Source organism: Plecotus auritus (genome assembly GCF_963455305.1).
Source record: "Plecotus auritus genome assembly, chromosome: 1".
Taxonomy (NCBI): Eukaryota; Metazoa; Chordata; class Mammalia; order Chiroptera; family Vespertilionidae; genus Plecotus; species Plecotus auritus.
In genome coordinates this window covers 192105414-192125573 of record NC_137770.1, presented here as the reverse complement: position 1 = coordinate 192125573, position 20160 = coordinate 192105414, and the positions used below count along the sequence as shown (strand labels likewise).

At 40.0% G+C, this 20160-nt stretch overlaps 1 protein-coding gene across 3 annotated transcripts in view; it reads left to right on the top strand.

Moving 5' to 3' along the window:
- GPAT3 (glycerol-3-phosphate acyltransferase 3) overlaps positions 1–20160 on the top strand; it is a 77202-nt gene that overhangs the window by 24718 nt on the left and 32324 nt on the right. For 2 of the 3 annotated variants that reach the window (XM_080647012.1, XM_080647011.1), the window contains exon 3: positions 7232–7298. The exons of the other annotated variant lie outside the window; for it this stretch is intronic. In XM_080647012.1, the coding sequence (XP_080503138.1) occupies positions 7232–7298 (67 nt within the window). The remainder of the gene's footprint in view (positions 1–7231; positions 7299–20160) is intronic. 3 annotated transcript variants of the gene reach the window in all.

Genomic DNA, 20160 nt, shown 5'->3' with positions numbered 1-20160 from the left:
AGAAGAAGAAGGTAGGGGAATGTTATTAAATTTTCCCCTCAACTTTTTTATTTATTTACTAGAGGCCTGATGCATAAAATTTGTGCAAGAGTAGGCCTTCTTTCCCCCAGCTGCCGGCACCGGCTTCCTTCCAGCACCTGGGACCTGGGCTTCCCTCGTAGCCCTGGCTTCGTCCAGAAGGTGATCTGGAAGGACATCCAGTCTAATTAGCATATTATGCTTTTATTATTATAGATTTTTAAATTTTATTTGTTCGTTTTTTTTTTTTTTTTTTATTCCCCCTCAGTTTTTGAGGAATAAGATGGAAGCATGAACAAGTTCTTTCAAATTTCTGGCCTTGCCCTAACTGGTTTGGCTCAGTGGATAGAGCGTCGGCCTGCGGACTGAAGGGTCCCAGGTTCGATTCCGGTCAAGGGCATGTACCTTGGTTGCTGGCACATCCCCAGTAGGGGGTGTGCAGGAGGCAGCTGGTCGATGTTTCTCTCTCATTGATGTTTCTAACTCCTTGCTATCCCTCTTCCTTCATCTCTGTAAAAAAAAATCAATAAAATATATTTTTTTAAAAAAATTTCTGGCCTTGTAACCTTGGACAGGTTACCTAACCATCTCGACCTTAGTTTCTACTTGTGTATATAGGAATATGCCTCCAAGAGTTATTATGCAGATTCAATGAGGAGAGGTGAATAAAAGCACTTGATGCATAGTAGGCGCTCAATTCTTGGAGTTTGAATTAAAAAAGTCTGGTCTTTTTTTGTTTTCTTTCATGTGGCTAAAATTTAACCTACCTTCAGATCTTTGATAGGTTAGCATATGTACTCAGAGCAGACAATTCCTGCCTTTTGTTTTAATTCTTATTCTTTCCCGTTACCCTCTTTTCTGTCCACCAATTAAGTTTCCCATCATTTTAAAAGGCATGTGGTGATCATTGGATAGATTATCTATTTCTTTATTTATTTGTTTATTTCTTTATTGTTAGTATTACAGATGTTCCCCATCTCCCCCCCACCCCGCTTCCACACACACACTTTTGCCCCCTTCCATCCAGTCCCTGCCCCACCCAGGCCTTCACCATACTATTGTCTCTGTCCATTGGCTATGCATATATGTGTATATATTCTTTGGTTAATCTCTTCCCATCACCCCTCCCCTCTGAGATCTGACAGTCTGTCCCATGCATGAGTGCCTCTGGACCTATTTTGTTCATGTTTATATTGTTCATTAGATCCCACATATAAGTGGTATTTGTCTTTCTCTGACAGGCTTATTTCACTTAGCATAATATCCAGGTCCTGCTGTCAAAAGGGTAAGAGATTCTTCTTCTTTTTAAAAAAATATATTTTATTGATTTTTTTACAAAGGGGAAGGGAGAGGGATAGAGAGAAACATCGATGAGGGAGAAACATCGATCAACCGCCTCCTGCATACCTCCTATTGGGGATGTGCCCGCAACCAAGGTACATGCCCTTGACTGGAATTGAACCTGGGACCTTTCAGTCCACAGGCCGACGCTCTATCCACTGAGCCAAACCAGTTAGGGCGAGTCTACTTTTTTATGGCCATGGAGTATTCCATTGTATGAATGTACCACAGCTTTTTTATGCACTCATCTACTAATGGGCACTTGGGCTGTTTCCAGATCTTAGCTATTGTAAATAATACTGCAATGAACATAGGGATGCATACATTCTTTATGATTGGTGTTTCAGGTAGGATTCTTAGGCTATATTTCCAGAAGTGGGATTACTGTGTCAAACTGCAGCCCCATTTTTAATTTTTAAAGAAAACTCTATAATGTTTTCCACAGTGGCTGCACCAATCTGTATTCCCACCAGCAGTGTACTAGGGTTCTCTTTTCTCCACATTCTCGCCAGCACTTGTCATTTGTTGATTTGTTGATGTAGCTATTATGACAGGTATGAGGTGATTGGATTGTTTGTCTTGCTGGTGTTGAGTTGTATACATTCTTTATATATTTTGGAAATTAACCCCTTAGCAGATGTATCATTGGCTAATATGTTTTCCCATATAGTGGGTTACCTTTTCATTGTTTTGATGGTTTCTTTTGCTGTGCAGAAGCTTTTTAGTTTGATGTAGTCCCACTTGTTTATTCTTTCCTTTGTTTCTCTTGCCATAGGAGATGTATCTGAAAATTCTGCTACGTGAGATGTCTGAGATTTTACTGCCTAGTTTTCTTCTAGGATTTTTTATGGTTTTGCAACTTGAAGTCTTTTATTCATTTTGAGTTTATTCTTGTGTATGGTGTAAGTTGGTGGTCTAGTTTCATTTTTGTTTGCATGTACCTGTCCAATTTTTCCAACACTATTTATTGAAGAGACTGTCTTGACTCTATTGTACGCTCTTGCCTCCTTTGTCGAATATTAATTGAGAGTAATGGCTTGGGTCGATTTCTGGGGTCTCTGTTCTGTTCCATTGATCCATATGTCTGTTCTTGGGCCAGTACCAGGCTGTTTTGATTACAATGTCCATGTAGTATAGTTTGATATATGTATAGTTTGATATTTGGTATTGTGATCCTCTAACTTTGTTCTTTTTTTTCAAGATTGCTGAGGCTACTCATGGTCTTATTTAGTTCCATATAAAGTTTTGGAACATTTGTTCTAGATCTATGAAATATGCATTTGGTGTTTTAATAGGGATTGTGTTGAATCCGTAGATTGCTTTGGGTGGTATGAACATTTTAATTATATTAATTTTTCCAACCCATGAACATGGAATTTTTTTTCAAAGGAAATATTTTATTCAAATTCCTAAAACAAATTTGAGGTGTTATGTTGGGTTTGAATTGAAGAAAAAGGCCCAGTTAAAAAATGGAAACAAGGTTTTCATTTGATAGAAGCTGAAATAGGTGTATAAATTCTAATCAAAGATTTGTCCCATGTGGTACTTTTCAAGTTTTTAAAAGTCTAACCAAGCCAAACCCTTAGCCACCTTCACTGCTTTTGCTTTGCTTTTCCCCTTTCCTTTTTCTCACTTTGCCTTCAGCCTTTTTCTTTGCCTCTGATTCATCCATATGGGGCACTGTCCATGCTGGTCTAGAAGACTCTTTTTGTTTCTCTTAATGTCAGTCTCCATTTTCATGAACATGGAATATTCTTCCATTTGTTTATGTCTTCCTCTATTTCTTTTTTTTAAATATCTTACAGTTTTCTGAATACAGGTCTTTTTCCTCCTTGGTTCAGTTTATTCCTAGGTATTTTATTTTTTTCATTGCAATAGTAAATGGGATTTTTAAAAATTTATTCTTTCTGAGAGTTCACTATTAGTGTTTAGAAATGCCATCAACTTCTGGATGTTAATTTTGTATCCTGTGACTTTGTTAAATCTAACAGTGTTTGAGTGGAGTCTTTTTCTTCTTTTTAATACCTGATTGGGAATCGAACCTGCCTCCCTTTGGTGTATGGGGTGATGCTCCAACCAACTGAACCACATGGCCAGGGTTTTGGTAGAGTGTTTAGAGTTTTCTAAGTACATTATCATGTCATCTGCAAATAATGAGTTTAACCTCCTCCTTTCCAAATTGAATGCCTTTTATTTCTTCTTCTTGTCTGATTGCTGCGACTAGGACTTCCAGTGCTGTGTTGAATAAGAGTGTCTTGTTCCTGATCTTAAGGGAAACACTTTTAGTTTTTGCCCATTGAGTATAATGTTGGCTCTAGGTTTGTCATATTTGGCCTTTATTATGGTGAGGTATGATCCCTCTATTCCCACTTTACTGAGAGTTTTTATCAAAAAAGGGTGCTGGCCAAAACCGGTTTGGCTCAGTGGATAGAGCGTCAGCCTGTGGACTGAGGGGTCCCAGGTTCGATTCCGGTCAAGGGCATGTAACTTGGTTGCGGGCACATCCCCAGTGGGAGGTGTGCAGGAGGCAGCTGATCGATGTTTCTCTCTCATCGATGTTTCTGACTATCTATCCCTCTTCCTTCCTCTCTGTAAAAAATCAATAAAATATATTTAAAAAAAAAAGAGGGTGCTGGATTTTGTGAAATGCTTTTTCTGCATGTATTGATATGATTATGTGATATTTATCCTTCATTTTGTTTATGTGATGTATCATGTTTATTGATTTGTGAATATTGTACCAGCTTTGCATCCCTGGAAAGGTAGATTATTTTCTTCAATCTTTATAACAATGCTTGGTAATTGTCCCAGGTTTAGAGAAGATGATAATGAGGCCCCAAGAGGTTAAAGTATTTTGTCTGAGATGGTGACAGCCTGAAAGTGGCAGAACTGCGATTCATATGCTTGTATGTCTGACTGCAGAGCAGGCACATTTTCACATTCACTGGAGAAGAAGCCCAAGGAAGAAAATGGTTTTCCAGTATAAATTCCCTGTTACATTAAATAACTTCTCCCACCTTAAAGTTTGCTAGTCTTCAACACCGTAATTGCATTTGGTAGGACAGACCTTGGGTGTTACCATTTCAGGAGATGTTATGTACTCTGAACCTTGTCTGGTGACAGAAAATGGAGTTCTTTGTAGCAAATCATCCTATTTAAGCAATGCCTCTGTGTTAGTTTGCTAGGGTTACCATAGCAAAGTACCACAGACTGGGTGACTTAAACAACAGAAATTTATTTCTTCGCAGTTATGAAGGCTGGAAGTCCAAGATCAAGGTGTTGGCAGGTTGCTTTCTCCTGAGGCCTGTCTCCTTGTCTTGCAAATGGCTGCCTTTTGCTGTGTCCTCATATAGCCCTTTTTCTGTGTGTGTGCTTCCCTGGTATCTCCTTGTTTGGATAAATTTTCTCATAAGAACACTGGGCAGATTGTATTAGTATCCACCCTAAAGACCTCACTTTAACATAATCACCTTTTAAAAGGTCATATCTCCAAATACAGTTACATTCTGATGTACTGGGGGTTAGGGCTTTAACATATGAATTTGGGGGGGGACAAGTTAGTCCATAACAACCACAAAATACCAATATTTTCCATCATGAAATAATTGTCCTAGTTGAAGGTAATTACTATTTATATAAAATATAAAATCAAATGCCTACCATAAAAGAAAACTGAGCTCCAAGACTAATAATGATTGATCGTTTACAATATTTTGTTTTAATCATATTTGTGGTCTACTTACAATGATAATAGGTACAAAGCTTTAAATTGAAAAACTGTAGAGCCCTGGCCAGATAACTCAGTTGGTTAGAGCGTCATCCTGATGTGCTAAGGCTGTGGGTTTGATCCCTGGTCAGGGCACATACAACAATCAACCAATGAATGCATAAATAAGTGGAACAATAAATTGATGTTCTTTCCTCCCCTCTCTAAAAATCAATAAGTAAAAAATTAAAAATAAAAACATAGTAATAAACTTTTACCTCTATTGAGAAAACGTGGGAGGTATAGAGTTTAAGTTTTCAAGGAAGAGAAAAAGATGTAACCAGATTAAGACTGAGTCTTATTATAATTTGTGATTTGACATTTGAAGCCTGGAAGATTAGCATCTATTTATAGGCTGTTCTCTAAGCACAAATGGCATGTTCCTACTTGGCTCTTTGGAATGTTGTGCAAGGGTCCTGACATAGTCAGATCATGCCTTACTCTTCGACCTTCATGTACATATTTTAGGTTATTTATTTTTTATCAGTTTATTTGCTTATTTATTTGAAATTTTATTTTCATCTCTCTGAATTATCCCTCTGAGCTTATCAATAATTGAGATATACGTCTTGACATATTTAATAAATTCTTTTTGTTCCTCGAGGGTGCTTAAGTTCTAATTATAATTATTACAATGCATTTTACCTCTCCCTCCTCGGCTCCCCCCTTCCCACCCCAAATCAGTCAATTTAGCCAGTGTTAACTTCTGGAATTGTAATAATCTAAATAATATTTTAATGGCTCCTTTCTAAACTAGATAAAATAACCATTGGGATTTTCTGGAATGCTGTCAACAAGGTTAACTTGTAGTTTTTCTTTCTTTTTTTTTTTTTTTAGCACATTAAAAAAAACAATTTTTATTAATTTTAGAGAGAGGAGGGGAAAGATAGAAACATCAATCGACTGGGGACCGAACCCGCAACCTGGCTATGTGTCCTGACCCTGACCGGGAATCGAACTTGCCACCTTTTGGTGCACAGGATGATGCTCCAATCAACTGAACCACACTGGCCAGGGCCAACTTGTAGTTTTTGAACTATGATGTTAATGGTAGATAATGTTGAAAATGCATTAAAAAAAGTGTAAAGAAGAAAATAGCAAGTCACATCTTGGTATATTTCTTTATACTCCTATGTACATTCAAAGCAAAATGGGAGTTGATTTTTCCTGTTCTTAACTTCTCTCAAACCCCTGGTTACTCATAATTATAATATTTTTTCTGTGTATCTTAAAACATAAGTGACCATCTGGGCATATTATTTCTTTAGTTACCGACTTCACTGATTGCTTTCCAGCTTTCCAAGTCTCACTCTGTCTTCCTTTTCAAGCTTATCGTTGATGCAGGCAATTAGACTTGAGTGCATCTGAGCCTTGAATGCCTAATTTACTATGAAAATAATAGCTATAGTTTGGGCCCTGAGTTTTTACATGTGTTAATTTAATCTAATCCTCATAGCAAACCCTATGGGATAGGAACTATTATCTTCACTTTCCATATGAGGAGACTGAGGCCTAGAGGGATTAAGTAACTTGAACACAGGTAGTCTTTTTTTTTAAAAAAAATTAAATATGTTTTTATTGATTTTTTAGAGAGAGAGAAAGGGAGAGGGAGAGAGAGAGAAACTTTGATGTGAGAGAGAAACATTGATCAGTTGTCTCCTGTACCCACTCAGGGACCAAACCTGCAACCTGGGCAGGTGCCCTGACCAGGAATTTAACTGGTGACTTTTTGGTTACCGGATGATGCTCAACCAACTGAGCTACACTGGCCAGGGCAAACCCTGGTAGTTTTAAGGCCATAACCTTTGCTCTTGCCCAACATGCTTCACCACCTTTTCAAGGAGAATTTATTGTGATACCAGATTGTGTGTGAGTGATTTAAATGGAGTAAACGTGATCTGTTCCTCTTATCATTAAGGCATTATCAGAAGAGAAGAGTATACCTGGGACTTGGAATAGTGCTACATCAGAGATTCCCTGGGGGATCTCTTTAATTCAAGTAACACTAAGGCTTACTGTTTAATTTCACTTCTGAATAAGCATAATTAAGTATGCTATACTGTGTCTATGGAACAGTTTAAATTAATACTTCTTGTTTTTGAACAGTGGGCCACATTACGAATTGAAAAAGGAGTCCAAAAGGAGTCAGTTCTTAAAAACTCAGCTTCTGTTGGTGAGTCTTTTTTTTCATTTTGATGGTTAAAATATCCAAAATATGATGATATAAAATGTCCCATTTACATCTACTCAATTTGAACTTGTAATATGCATAGAGTAGTGCATTCTGTAGGATTGTTCATAATTCTTTTCAAAATAGTAGCTGCTTGAGTGTTGAATGAGTTGTTACTGTAAAGGAGGTAATGTTTGCTAGTTTACCTGTGTATTTGTAAAGGCATGCATTTAAAGGTGGTTGTTCATGGTTTTAAAGATGTAGTCAATGGCTTAAAAAAAAAAGGTAATTGGACTAAACTGGGAATTAAACCTATTTTTCAGGTTTTATTAACACTACTAGAGGCCCGTTGCACGAAGATTCGTGCAATAGGCCTTCCTTCCCCTGTCTGCTGGCACTGGTTTTCCTCCGGCACCCAGGACCCAGGCCTTCGCTCTGGCTGCCGCCTTCCGTCTTTGCTCCTGCCGGCCGGAGACTTTGCTCTGGCCGGAGCCTTCAGTCTTCTCCGTTCCGGCCAGAGCGCCACTCCTGTAGCTCCCTCTGCCCTCCGCCCTCCCCCTCATAGCAGGTGGCCCGCCTCGCCCAGCCGCTCCGAGCCTGTGTATGCAAATTAACCCACCATCTTTGTTGGGTTAATTTACATACTCACTCCTGATTGGCTCGTGGGTGTCATGTAGGTATGGTCAATTTGCATATTTCTCTTTTATTAGTGTAGATTCTAATATGTGGCTTTCAAAGTATTCTGTTCCTCAGAATACTCTTTCCTGATAAAAGCTAATTGATGATACATGGAATACAACAACAAAAACAACTCTCCCGTGAAATCAGCTTGGGAATCACCACATACTACACCTGCCTTTTGGAGAGTAGTGTTGCACAGTAACAAAGGCTCAGAAAAGGCCTGCAGTAATGAAACTTGTTTAATGTTTGTTAGAAGTGAATTAACAAATCAATGGATTTAACCAGTCTCTGCTTCTGTTGGTGTGCTTTGCTTTTATCCCCAAGAAAACGTTTTTAAAAAAATTTAAGAATTATTTAAGACAGCAGCTTCATAGGGGAGTAGAATTCTATGGGAGTAGTGGCTATAACATTAGTAAGAAATGAATCACTAGAGTTAATTACAAGATTAAGTCTTTATGCATTTTTCAAAAATAATTATTGAAAGAATTTTGTGCCCATCTAATTTGGGATTAAAGAAGGTTAAACTGTTAAACACTTTACTAGAAGGAGTTTATCTTCTGGAGGCTTGTCTAAGAGGAGTTGTAGAAATTTTATTAAAAAAAATAACTTATTTGAATGAAAACATCTGTCTATTTTTGTATAATTTATTGTTATGTTCAAATGAGTAAAGCGACTAGTAGAGTTTTGTGGTGTCTACTTAAATACCAAAGTATTATTACTGAAAATATTTATACTAAGATTGGATATCCTCTTTGTAGTGCCAGATATCTTTCTCTCAGAGCAGATCTACTTATTTTTTGTTTTTCTGGGTTGGGTGCATTTTTTCATGTGTGTCCTTATGTTTTAAGGAGAGGACACACTTTATTGCTGGTTTTCTGTTGTCTTTGGTGAGAATTTGGGCTTTCATTGATCTTGAGTGACCGTTTATGGGGCCCTATGTATAGAGGTGGTGGCAGTGGTGGTTCATATCTTGGGTTATGAATTTAAAAGGGCACAAGGTGTTTCAATTGGTAGGTTAGAGGCTCAAAAAGTCACTAGGTGAGGGTGACCAGTAGCCTTGGTTTAGTTTTTTTAGCCTATCTGAAAGTGAATACTTTCACATGTTGGATTTTTTGTTGTTGTGCATCTGTCTTTTCTATTTTCGGTCTTAACTTTCCCAAGGTACCTCCAGGAAAGAGTGGAAGTGGAAGTGAAAGAGTGGCAGTTGTTCAGCATTTGCTACCCGCAAGTGGGATCCTTCTAGGATTATTTGGGGATCCAAAGGTGATTGAGGCATGGTTCCTGTGGGGAGACAGGCATCCAACAGGCCACTGTATAAATGCTAAAATAGGTGCATCAGCAAAGGACAATGTGAGATCTGACTTAGGCTCTGGCATGTGCAGCTTTCCTCTCTGTTAATCCCACAACTGTTCATGGTATGCAGCTTTGCTCCCATCCTGACTTACGTCCTGCTTAGGTAGCTCTGTTCCAGGGTGTGTGCTCTGTTGATGCATCCTGGTGTTTGGAGTTAGCCTGATTATTTTAATCCTAGATGACTGGCAGAGGGTGATGAAACACACAGCACTGGCCTGGCTGGTGCAATCTTCTGCATTCGGAGCATCATGTCTCTGTACTGCAGCCAACAACCGCACAAACCTGAGATGAGCTGGTTAAAGTTTAGGCCAGGGTCACAGGCAGGCCAAAGCTCTCTCCCAGTAGTGAGGGAGCAATTTTGAGGTGTCTATCTAAATGATACTGGGCCGATGATAGCTTTGTAGAGCTGAGAAGAAGAGATGAACTAAACAGGGGAATAGTTATATTTGTTTTCTGCACCAACAAATTCCTTTGGCTGCTCTTTTACTTGGTGGAGCACATTTTTGGAAACACTTAAAGTCTCCCTCCCCTTGCATTATATTTCATCTGTGCTTTTATTGAATAAGCCAACTGAAAAGTGAACCTAGGGAAATATTATCTGTGTGATTAAATAATTCTCTTCTGTCTTTAGCCATATTCTATTGTGTCTTCTATTAAAACATTCTAAGTTATTAAGCTTCAGATATGATGGTAAGTAAGATCTCTTTAAGAAGCTCTATTATTACACCTTCCTCTTCTAGGTTTAGGAATTTTCCTCATTGTTGATACAATGATGAAGTTCAGTGTTTTTATTCCCTTCAAGTAACATTCAGCTCTGGTAGGGAATATAGTTTTATCCTCTATCCTAATTTTTGTTCTCAGAGAGCTGATGTGCTAGAAGGCTAACATGAGAGAAAGTTCTTTTGCTTCCTTGCATCAGCTGAACTTTCACCACTTCAGCCAAAACACAAATGCATCTCTTCAGACCCTGAGACATGGACTGACAGAGATTTTAGCAACTTTTATTTTACTCTGTTGTGAACAGTGCCAGGGACCATTTGACTATGAATAGCCACAAGCCTCACTCTTTGGGTACCTGACTGATTTTCAGGACTTACACTACCAAACTTGAAACAGTAATTTTGATTTTACTTGTGTTGTAGGTGGTGGGAATGGCACTGGGTGTTAGATCCATGGGGTCAGACCAGCCCTGAGTTCAGCAACCTCGGTACTTGGTTTCTGGCCAGGAAAGAATTCAGAGCCAAGATCCAAACTATAAGAGAACATTTATTTATAAATCACAGGTGTAGAAAAAGTAATTCCTAAAAGTGGGCTTAGGAAACAAGTTATAGAGGTAAAGGAAGGGTCCTTGGAGCTTGGAAGTGAGGAAGCTAATGGTAAAGTGCTTGTGGGGAGGGGGAAGGAGAAAGGAAAAGAAAGGGCTTGGGCCCTAACCGGTTTGGCTCAGTGGATAGAGCGTCAGCCTGGGGACTAAAGGGTCCCAGGTTCGATTCCAGTCAAGGGCATGTACCTTGGTTGTGGGCATATCCCCAGTAGGGGGTGTGTAGGAGGCAGCTGATCGATGTCTCTCATCGATGTTTCTAACTCTCTATCCCTTTCCCTTCCTCTCTGTAAAAATAAATAAAATATATTTTTTAAAAAATGGCTTGGGCGCGCTCACGGGAGGGAGAGTGCACTGGGTCCTCTGTCCTAAGGGTTTTAAGGGTGGAGATTTTCGTGGAGGTCCCTGGGGGAGATCTTAATATTCAGCAGCTTTCCAGGTGTGTCCTTTCTGGGTCTGGGTCTCCACTGATTGATTGCTTGGCACCAGGGCAGGGGGTCATTATTCAATGCAGCTGGTCCTGAGGTCAGCTATGGCTGGTTTTGTTGCTCTTTTGGGCCTGGGGCTGAAATACAACTGAGGCCTAGATGTTATTTCTAAGGAAAGGTCAGGCCTGGGGTCCAAACCTCATGACCAGCTATATGCTAGGGGAGGAAAAGTCATCCTCAGGGAGAAACCAAGATGGCGGCATAGGTAAACACCTGAGTTTGCTGCCTCGCACAACCACTTCAAAACTACAACTAAAAGACAAAACAGACATCATCCAGAACCACAGGAAGGCTGGCTGAATGGAAATTCTACAACTAGAAGGAAAGAGAAAAGCACACTGAGACTCAGAGGAGCTGCAGAAGTGAAGTGCAGAGGTACGGAGGCGCGCACGTGTGCGGAAAGGGCTGGTAACCGAGTACGCAGCTGGCTTTCTCAATCACAAGGGAGACAAAAGTTCCTGACTGCTCTGAACTCCAGTTCCCAGTGAGACTCTGGGGAACCAGACTCATACGGGGACAAACTGGACTGTCTGGCATCAGGCGTAACTCCAGGGCGGCTTTCTCTCAGAGGTGCTTGCAGCGATTACCAAGGGACACTGAGACCCGGGGGCCTCTTAGGGCAGGGCTGATGGGAAGCCATTGCTGTTTGCTCTGCCCTGAGCCCCCGCCCCACCCAAGCTGTGCGCAGAGGCTTTTGCATATGATTGGCCTGGTCCTTTGAAATCTAAAATTACCTAACAAACTGCAGCTGAGTCAGAGAGACACAGAACATCCAAAAGAAGGCCCAAGGCCCCACAACAGCTTGGATTGCTTCACAGCTGGGCCTCATCTGGGTACCTCCAAACCCCAAACAAAGAAGAGGAATCGGAAGATCTCTCTGTAGCTCCTGCTGGGTGGCCTCAGGCAGAGGCTAAATTAGCACCTCCTTGGAGATCCAAGAGCCAGTGTACCCAGGGGTCAGAGTGGGACCATCCAGATTACAACTCCTCAGATCCATAAGGGACACACTCAGGCGGCAGACTCAGTGAGCACCAAAGCCCCACTGAAGCAAGTCTTGCCTCATAAGGGTGTCTCCAGCACAGAAGTTCTCCCAGCATAGACACAGCTGATCCTCACAGCCAATTGTCCTGGAGGTCAATTCCTCCCAGTGATACCAACAACAATCAAGGCTTAACTACAACAAGACTGTGCACACAGCCCACAGAGGGGTGCACCAAGAGTGTCCACCTCAGGTAACAGGGGAGGCTGAGCCACTGGGCCCTATAGGACACCTAGCACACAAAACCACTCTATCAACACAGGGAAGCAGCCAAAATGCGGAGACAAAGAAACAGGTCACAAATGAAAGAAATGGAGGATATAGATTTCAAAACCATGGTTATAAGGTTTTTCAAGAATTTTCTACAAAAGGCCGATAAATTTAGTGAGACCCTCGAGGATATGAAAAAGGACCAACTAGAAATTAAGCATACACTGACTGAAATAAAGAATAATATACAGAGATCCAACAGCAGACTAGAGGATCGCAAGAATCAAGTCAAAGATTTGAAATACAAAGAAGCAAAAAACACCCAACCGGAAAAGAAAAAAGAAAAAAGAATCCAAAAATATGAAGATAGTGTAAGGAGCTTCTGGGACAACTTCAAGTGTACCAACAACAGAATTATGGGGGTGCCAGAAGAAGAGAGAGAGCAAGATACTGAAAACCTATTTGAAGAAATAATGACAGAAAACTTCCCCCACCTGGTGAAAGAAATAGACTTACAAGTCCAAGAAGGGCAGAAGAACCCCAAGTAAAAGGAATCCAAAGAGGACCACACCAAGACACATCATAATTAAAATGCCAAGAGCAAAAGACAAAGAGAGAATATTAAAAGCAACAAGAGAAAAACAGTTATCTGTAAGGGAGCACCCATACGATTGTCAGCACATTTCTCAACAGAAACTATGCAGGCCAGAAAGGAGTGGCAAGAAATATTCAAACTGATGAAGAGCAAGAACCTACAACCAAGATTACTCCACCCAGCAAAGCTATCATACAGAATTGGAGGTCAGATAAAGAGCTTCACAGATAAGAAAAAGCTAAAGGAATCCATCACCACCAAACCAGTATTATATGAAATGCTGAAAGGTATTCTTTAAGAAGAGGAAGAAGAAGAAAAAGGTAAGGATAAAAATTATAAACAACAAAATGACAACAAATACATACCTATCAACAAGTGAATCTAAAAATCAAGTGAATTAAAAATCTGATGAACAGAATAATCTGGTGAATATAATAGAATCAGGGGCATAGAAAGGGAGTGGACTGACAATCCTCAGGGGGAAAGGGGTGTGAGGGGTGCGGAAAGAGACTGGACAAAAATCATACACCTATGGATGAGGACAGTGGGGGTGGGGGATGAGGGCAGAAGGTGGGGTGGGAACCGGGTGGAGGGGAGCTATGGGGGGAAAAAGAGGAACAACTGTAATAATCTGAACAATAAAGATTTATAAAAAAAAAAAAAAAAGAAAAGTCATCCTCGGTTGTCCCACCTTACAACCCTATAATTGTCCTTTGCTAGGCACCTGGGCTTTCCACCCTGGTGATCTTCTGTACCTGGCCTATCACCCTTACTCTGCTCATGTCTGTCTAGCTGCCTACCACACTTGTAATGAATGTAATTAATTATGTCCTTTTCATGATCAAGATTAATTCCACTATAATTACATTATGATACTAGGGCATTTTGAATGTTCACCAACCAAAAGTCAACAGTTAGGAATCAAGACCTCTCTTTGCCCTTGCCTGGGGTTGTATGAGTCACAAACAATACAAATAAATGGGGCCTGTGGCTTAGTCATTTTGGCAATGTTCTCTGGAATGTGTTGCTGGTCTGACTCAGTGCTGTGGGCAGTGAGAAATGTATGCCACCTCCTCAGGTCCTCCACTGTACTCTACTCCAGCAGGCACTGCACCTTAAAGATTTTGGGTCATGTGACCTACTGTTAATTAAGCCCCTATGCTAAATTTCTCTTCTGCTCTGTATCTATTGTCCTCAAGTCCCTGCTTTTCCCCCACCCAAACACACACAGAGGAGAAAATGCTATGGTGAAACTTCTGAAGTTATACCTATTTAGAGAGAAAACAGGGTGCTTAACATTTCCCTCTGCAGTAATTTTATTTTTGGAATTCTTTCTGTAAGACTTGACTCACAATATTGATACCTGTATAACATTGGTTACACTGACATTAATCAAATCTTTTGAATTCACACAAAATGTGGGATAATAGTTTGTGACAGACATTTGAGGAATTTTTCTATACTCATTTTAATCTTGGGCAGGCCATTTAAAAACTGTGTTTTTATTAATTTTAGAGAAGAATGAAGAGGGAGAAAGATAGAAACATCAATGATGAGAGAGAATCACTGATCAGCTGTCTCCTGCATGCCCCCTACTGGGGATAAAGCCCTGAAAAAACAGTGTTATCTCACTTTTTTTTTTTTTTTTTTTTTTAAATATATTTTATTGATTTTTTACAGAGAGGAAGGGAGAGGGATAGAGAGCTAGAAACATCGATGAGAGAGAAACATCGATCAGCTGCCTCCTGCACACCTCCTAATGGAGATGTGCCCGCAACCAAGGTACATGCCCTTGACCGGAATCGAACCCGGGACCCTTCAGTCCGCAGGCCGACGCTCTATCCACTGAGCCAAACCGGTTTCGGCATGTGTTATCTCACTTTTAAAATACTGGAACTTGTCTAGCTACCTGAGAGAGATAAATAATCCGGTTATGAGATGGAAAGGCTAGAGGTTGAGATTTCCTTTTTCAGGCCAATTGTCTTACCCTGCTTTTACCAGTCTATCTCTCTTAGCAATTCGTATGCTTGATGACGGTCATGATGATGATAACAATTTTCAAACATACACCAAAACAGAGAATAGTATAATGAACTCCAAAGTTTGTCAAGATTTTGCCACACTTGATTCATCTATCACTTCTTATTTTCTTTTTAAATATATTTTATTGAATTTTTACAGAGAGGAAGGGAGAGGGATAGATAGCCAGAGACATTGATGAGAGAGAAACATCGACAAGCTGCCTCCTGCACACCCCCTTCTGGGGATGTGCCTGCAATCAGGCTACATGCCCTTGACTTGAATTGAACCCGGGACCCTTCAGTCCGCAGGCCGATGCTCTATCCACTGAGCCAAACTGGTTAGGGCTCACTTCTTATTTTCTGCTGAAGGATTCAATGCAGACATAAGATTTCTTGTCTTTCCATGGATTTTTAAAAAAAGGACTTTAAAAATAACAACAATGCTATTATCCCTTTAACAAACTGAATGGTTTCATAATATAATCTAATACACAGCCCATATATAAATTTTCCTAAAAGTTTCAAAGTGTTTATAATGGCTTTGTTTGAATCAAGATTCAGTCACGGTCCACAAATATGTTTGTTTATTTATTGACACTGTTTTATTGGACATATGGAGTACAGTTTTTGTTCTCAGAATAAAAATTACTTTATAGAAAGTAGATGATTCTGGATAAATTTACAAGCATACCATAACTTTTTATCCTTACATCTTTTTTTTTTTTTTAAATATATATTTTATTGATTTTTTACAGAGAGGAAGGGAGAGGGATAGAGAGTTAGAAACATCGATGAGAGAGAAACATCGATCAGCTGCCTCCTGCATAACTCCTACTGGGGATGTGCCCGCAGCCAAGGTACATGCCTTTGACCAGAATCGAACCCGGGACCCTTCAGTCTGCAGGCCGACGTTCTATCCACTGAGCCAAACCGGTTAGGGCTATCCTTGCATCTTAATATAACTCTATAGAAGAGAAAGATTTGATTATTTTGCTTGTTTGTTTGAAAGCCACAAGATTAGTCATCTATATTTCTAAGTATAATATCATGAAAACTTAGTTAAGTGACTTTGAAGAACAATTTGGCAATTTGTAGCAAAGTTGAAGACCTATTACATTATAATTCCACAATTCCACTTCTTCTAAGATAGTAATTTTCAGCAATTTTAAAACATGCACTGACTTATTTTTCCCTTAGATTATCAAATAAAAAACTCACAACAGCCAACACAACAATAGCTGTCTGGTGTGAATGAATCAAAATTATAACTATTTTAAAAAATAAGATTGGCAAAAATATTTATTTTTTGGTGTGCTGCAGAATTTTAGTAATTAGTGTTTATGTATGCAATGAGATGAAAGAGGTGGAGAATTGCTATTCTAAGATACTAGAGGCCCGGTGCATGAAATTCGTGCATGGGTGGGGGGTGTCCCTCTGCCCAGCCTGCACCCTCTCCAATCTGGGACCCTTCAAGGGATGTCCGACTGCCCGATCCCGGTAGGATCGGGCCTAAATGGGCAGTTGGACATCCCTCTCACAATCCAGGATTGCTGGCTCCCAACTGCTCACCTGCCTGCCCATGCAGAGGGGAAACTGGTTTAAGCAGAGGGGAAACTGATAATTCCAGAGGCCATCCCTCTGACTATGTGTGATTGACAACATTTAACTGCTTGGTAGACTATGTAAAGTACTTAAAGTCATTGCAAAGGATAAGTGTGTCTTCCATTTCCCCAAGCATGGTAAGCTTTTTGTTTAAGCTGGATTCTGTTAGTGTATCATGCACACATGTCCCTTCCTCTTCCTGCTTCTGCAATGATGGCACAGCTGTTCTCAAGTAAATGAACATCCTCGTTTTCAATGACTCATGTGTTCAAACGAAGTTTACGCGCCAGTCAGTAGGTAACCCACATGACGCCTCCGCAACAGATATCAAGTGTGTGATGCCTCAGGCATTGTGAAACTCCAGAATGTGACAGTGTGTAGCCTCTGCTCCTCCTGCATTCTATATGATGAGCGTGTGCCCAAGACTGCCAATCAGTGAAGCATTTGTGTAAGGGTATGTATGCAAAAGAGAGAACAGGTGTTTTGTAATCAACAAAAAGAACTAACATCCCTCTACCCCCTTATTTTCCTTTTTGGCTTAAAAAAAAGGAGGGGGAGGGCATTGCCCCATAGGAGAGTCACCCATTGTGCCCTTTAGTACAAGCCTGATCTAATTTTAGCAACTTAGAATTTCGTAAGTTTGATGTAACTTGGTCTTTTTTTTTTTTGGTCTGTGCTTGTACTCTGTTAAGACAACCCTTTCATCATATAATACATGGAATTGGTGGTTCATAGACTCAAGGGAAAAAAACCAGGAAACCATGGAGTTCTGCTGATGTGAAAAATTTTGACTGATTTTTAAGAAAAGGGGTATCATGTGGAAGAAAACAAAGCAAAAGCAGGAGGGCAGAAGTTCCTAGAAGATATTAGGGACCCAAGAACTGATTTAGTGTGGCTGGAGCCAGAATGAGGGAAGCCAAGTGGAGGTGGAAGGAGTTAAGATTGGATATTTAGTCTGAAGTCAGATCTTAAAAGGCCTTGAATGCCATTCTAAGACATTACTTCTTAAGATGAAGGGATCTCCAAGTTTTGGGAAGACACATCTGGTAGCTTTGTGGAAGTGGGATTAGACAGACAGGGGCTGGGAGAAGTGGAGAAAGGAGAGATGGTAGATAGGAAGCCGTTCTGGAAGGCAATGGACCTTGAACCAGAGCAGTGGGGTTGGTGGAGAAGTGAAGTGTCTAGGCAGCCACTTAAAAATGTGAGTCTTGGAGAAGTCAGGACAATAGATGCACATTTGGGAGTTATTCACCGAGTGTGAAAGTTGAAATGGTATGTTTAGTGAACTTCCAGAGAGTGAAAGACATTTACCAAGGCTAGAGAAAAGACATCACAGAAAAGGGGCAGGAAGAGATAAACAAACCAGACAAAGATCAATCAGGAAAGAGAATAAGAGCAGAGGGAATGGAAACTAAGAAGAAAAAATTCTAACTTTATATTTTCTCTCTCCTTATTCCTCGGCCCACTGACATTCCTTTGTGCTATATTTTACCCCCAAGAATAATAGATGTTGACTATCAACTCCTTTTCAGAAATAAAACATAGACTGCCTTATCTGTAAACTGCTTTTTCAATACACATATGATTAGAGATTATTAGGGTCTTCTAAAGCTAACCCAAAAATAAAGTATTTTTGGGTAAGATTTGAAATGTAAGGGAATCACTCGTTATGTGGAATGTGGTCATAAATGCAGTTTTACCTTGTTTCATCTTTATAATTCTGAGGACATATTGAGCCAACAGATTGTGATTCTGGGAGAACTAGCAGATGAATACACAAAGGAAATGTGTTTGCAAGTTTTTGTGTAAAACATATTAACTTTTTAAAGAATAGTTTATTGAATTTTTTAAAGAGAGAGGAAGGATGATGGAGAGAAACATTGGCTGCTTCCTGCACGCCCCTACTGAGGTTCGAGCCCGCAACCTCCTGGTGCACAGGATGCTGCCCAGCCAGTTGAGCCGCACTGGACAGGGATAAAAAACATATTTATTTTTTGCCAAGTAATGCATTTACTTATTTATTTATTTATTGTTTTATTTTTAAAATGTTTTTATTGATTTTTAGAGAGAGGGGAAGGGAGAGGGATAGAGAGATAGAAACATCGGTGAGAGAGAAGCATCATCGATTGGCTGCCTCCTGCATGTCCCCCCACTGGGGATTGAGCCCTAAACCTGGGAATATGCCCTGACCAGGAATCAAACCAGTGACCTCTTGGTTCATGGGTTGCTATTCAACCACTGAGCCACACCAGCCGGGGTAAGTAATGCATTTAAATGATTCAACAGTTACAGCAATTTAAAAACAGGCTTTGCCCTACCTGTTTTGGCTCGGTGAACAGAGAGCATCGGCCTGCAGACTGAAGGGTCCTGGGTTAGATTCTGGTCAAGGGCACATAACCAGGTTTCAGGCTCGATCCCCAGTGTGGAGTGTTCAGGAGGCAGCTGATCAATGATTCTCTCTCATCATTGATGTTTCTATCTCTCTCTCCCTTCCCCTCTGAAATCAATAAAAATATATGAAAAAATATAAAAAAAAACAAAACATATGCTTTGAGCCCTACCTGGTGTGGCTCAGTAGTTGGAGTGTCGGCCCTCGCACTGAAGGGTCTTGGGTTTGATTCCCAGTCAAGGGCATGTACCTGGGTTGTGGGTTTGCTTCCCACCCCTGGTTGGGGCATATGGAGGAGGCAACCAGTCTCTCTCTCTCTTTCTCTCTTTTCCCTCCTTCCCCCCTCCCTTCCACTCTCTGAAAAAGCAACGAAAAGAATATCCTCAGGTGAGGAAAACAAAAAACAAAGGCTTTGATAAGTGTAGCTTCCATTCCTGTCACTATCTACCTCTACATCATGCTAGTTTCTTACAGATCTTCCCTGTGTTTCTTTATTACAAACGTGCTATTATGATGCAAATGTTTATTATTTTCTAGACTTGCTAACGTCAGAGATGATGTATACTAAATATTATTCTAAGCCTTGTGTTTTTCACTTATATCCTATTGTCCTTTCCAAATTATTACTTAGAAAGTTTCTTCATTTTTAACAGCTAATAAGGAATTCCATTATATGAATGTGAATGGTTATTTTTACCTGTAGATCTTGACCTTTTGCTGTTAAAAAAAAGCTGCAATATATATACCTGTAACATGAGTTACATGTAACATGAACCTGGGGTTGCTCTGTCAAAAGACCATTTGTAATTTTGATTGATATTGCCAAATTGCCCTTCATGAATGGTTGTACTATTTGCACTTCCATTAGGAGTGTATGTAAGTTCCCACAGCTTCACCAAAGGTGTAAATATATATCAAACTTTTGGATTTGTGCCAGTCTGAGGTGAAAAGTCGAAACTCAGTTTAGTCTTAATTTGTGTTTCTCTTAAAAGGAGTGGGACTTTGTACACATTTCATGTTTAAGGGCCATTTGTATTTTTTCCCCCCAGGAATGGAATTATCTACTCATGTCTTTTGACCATTTTTTCTATATTAAATTAATTAGCTTTTGTTTGCACTGAGATACAAATATTTTTTTAAATTTGTGATTGTATTTTTCCCTTTGT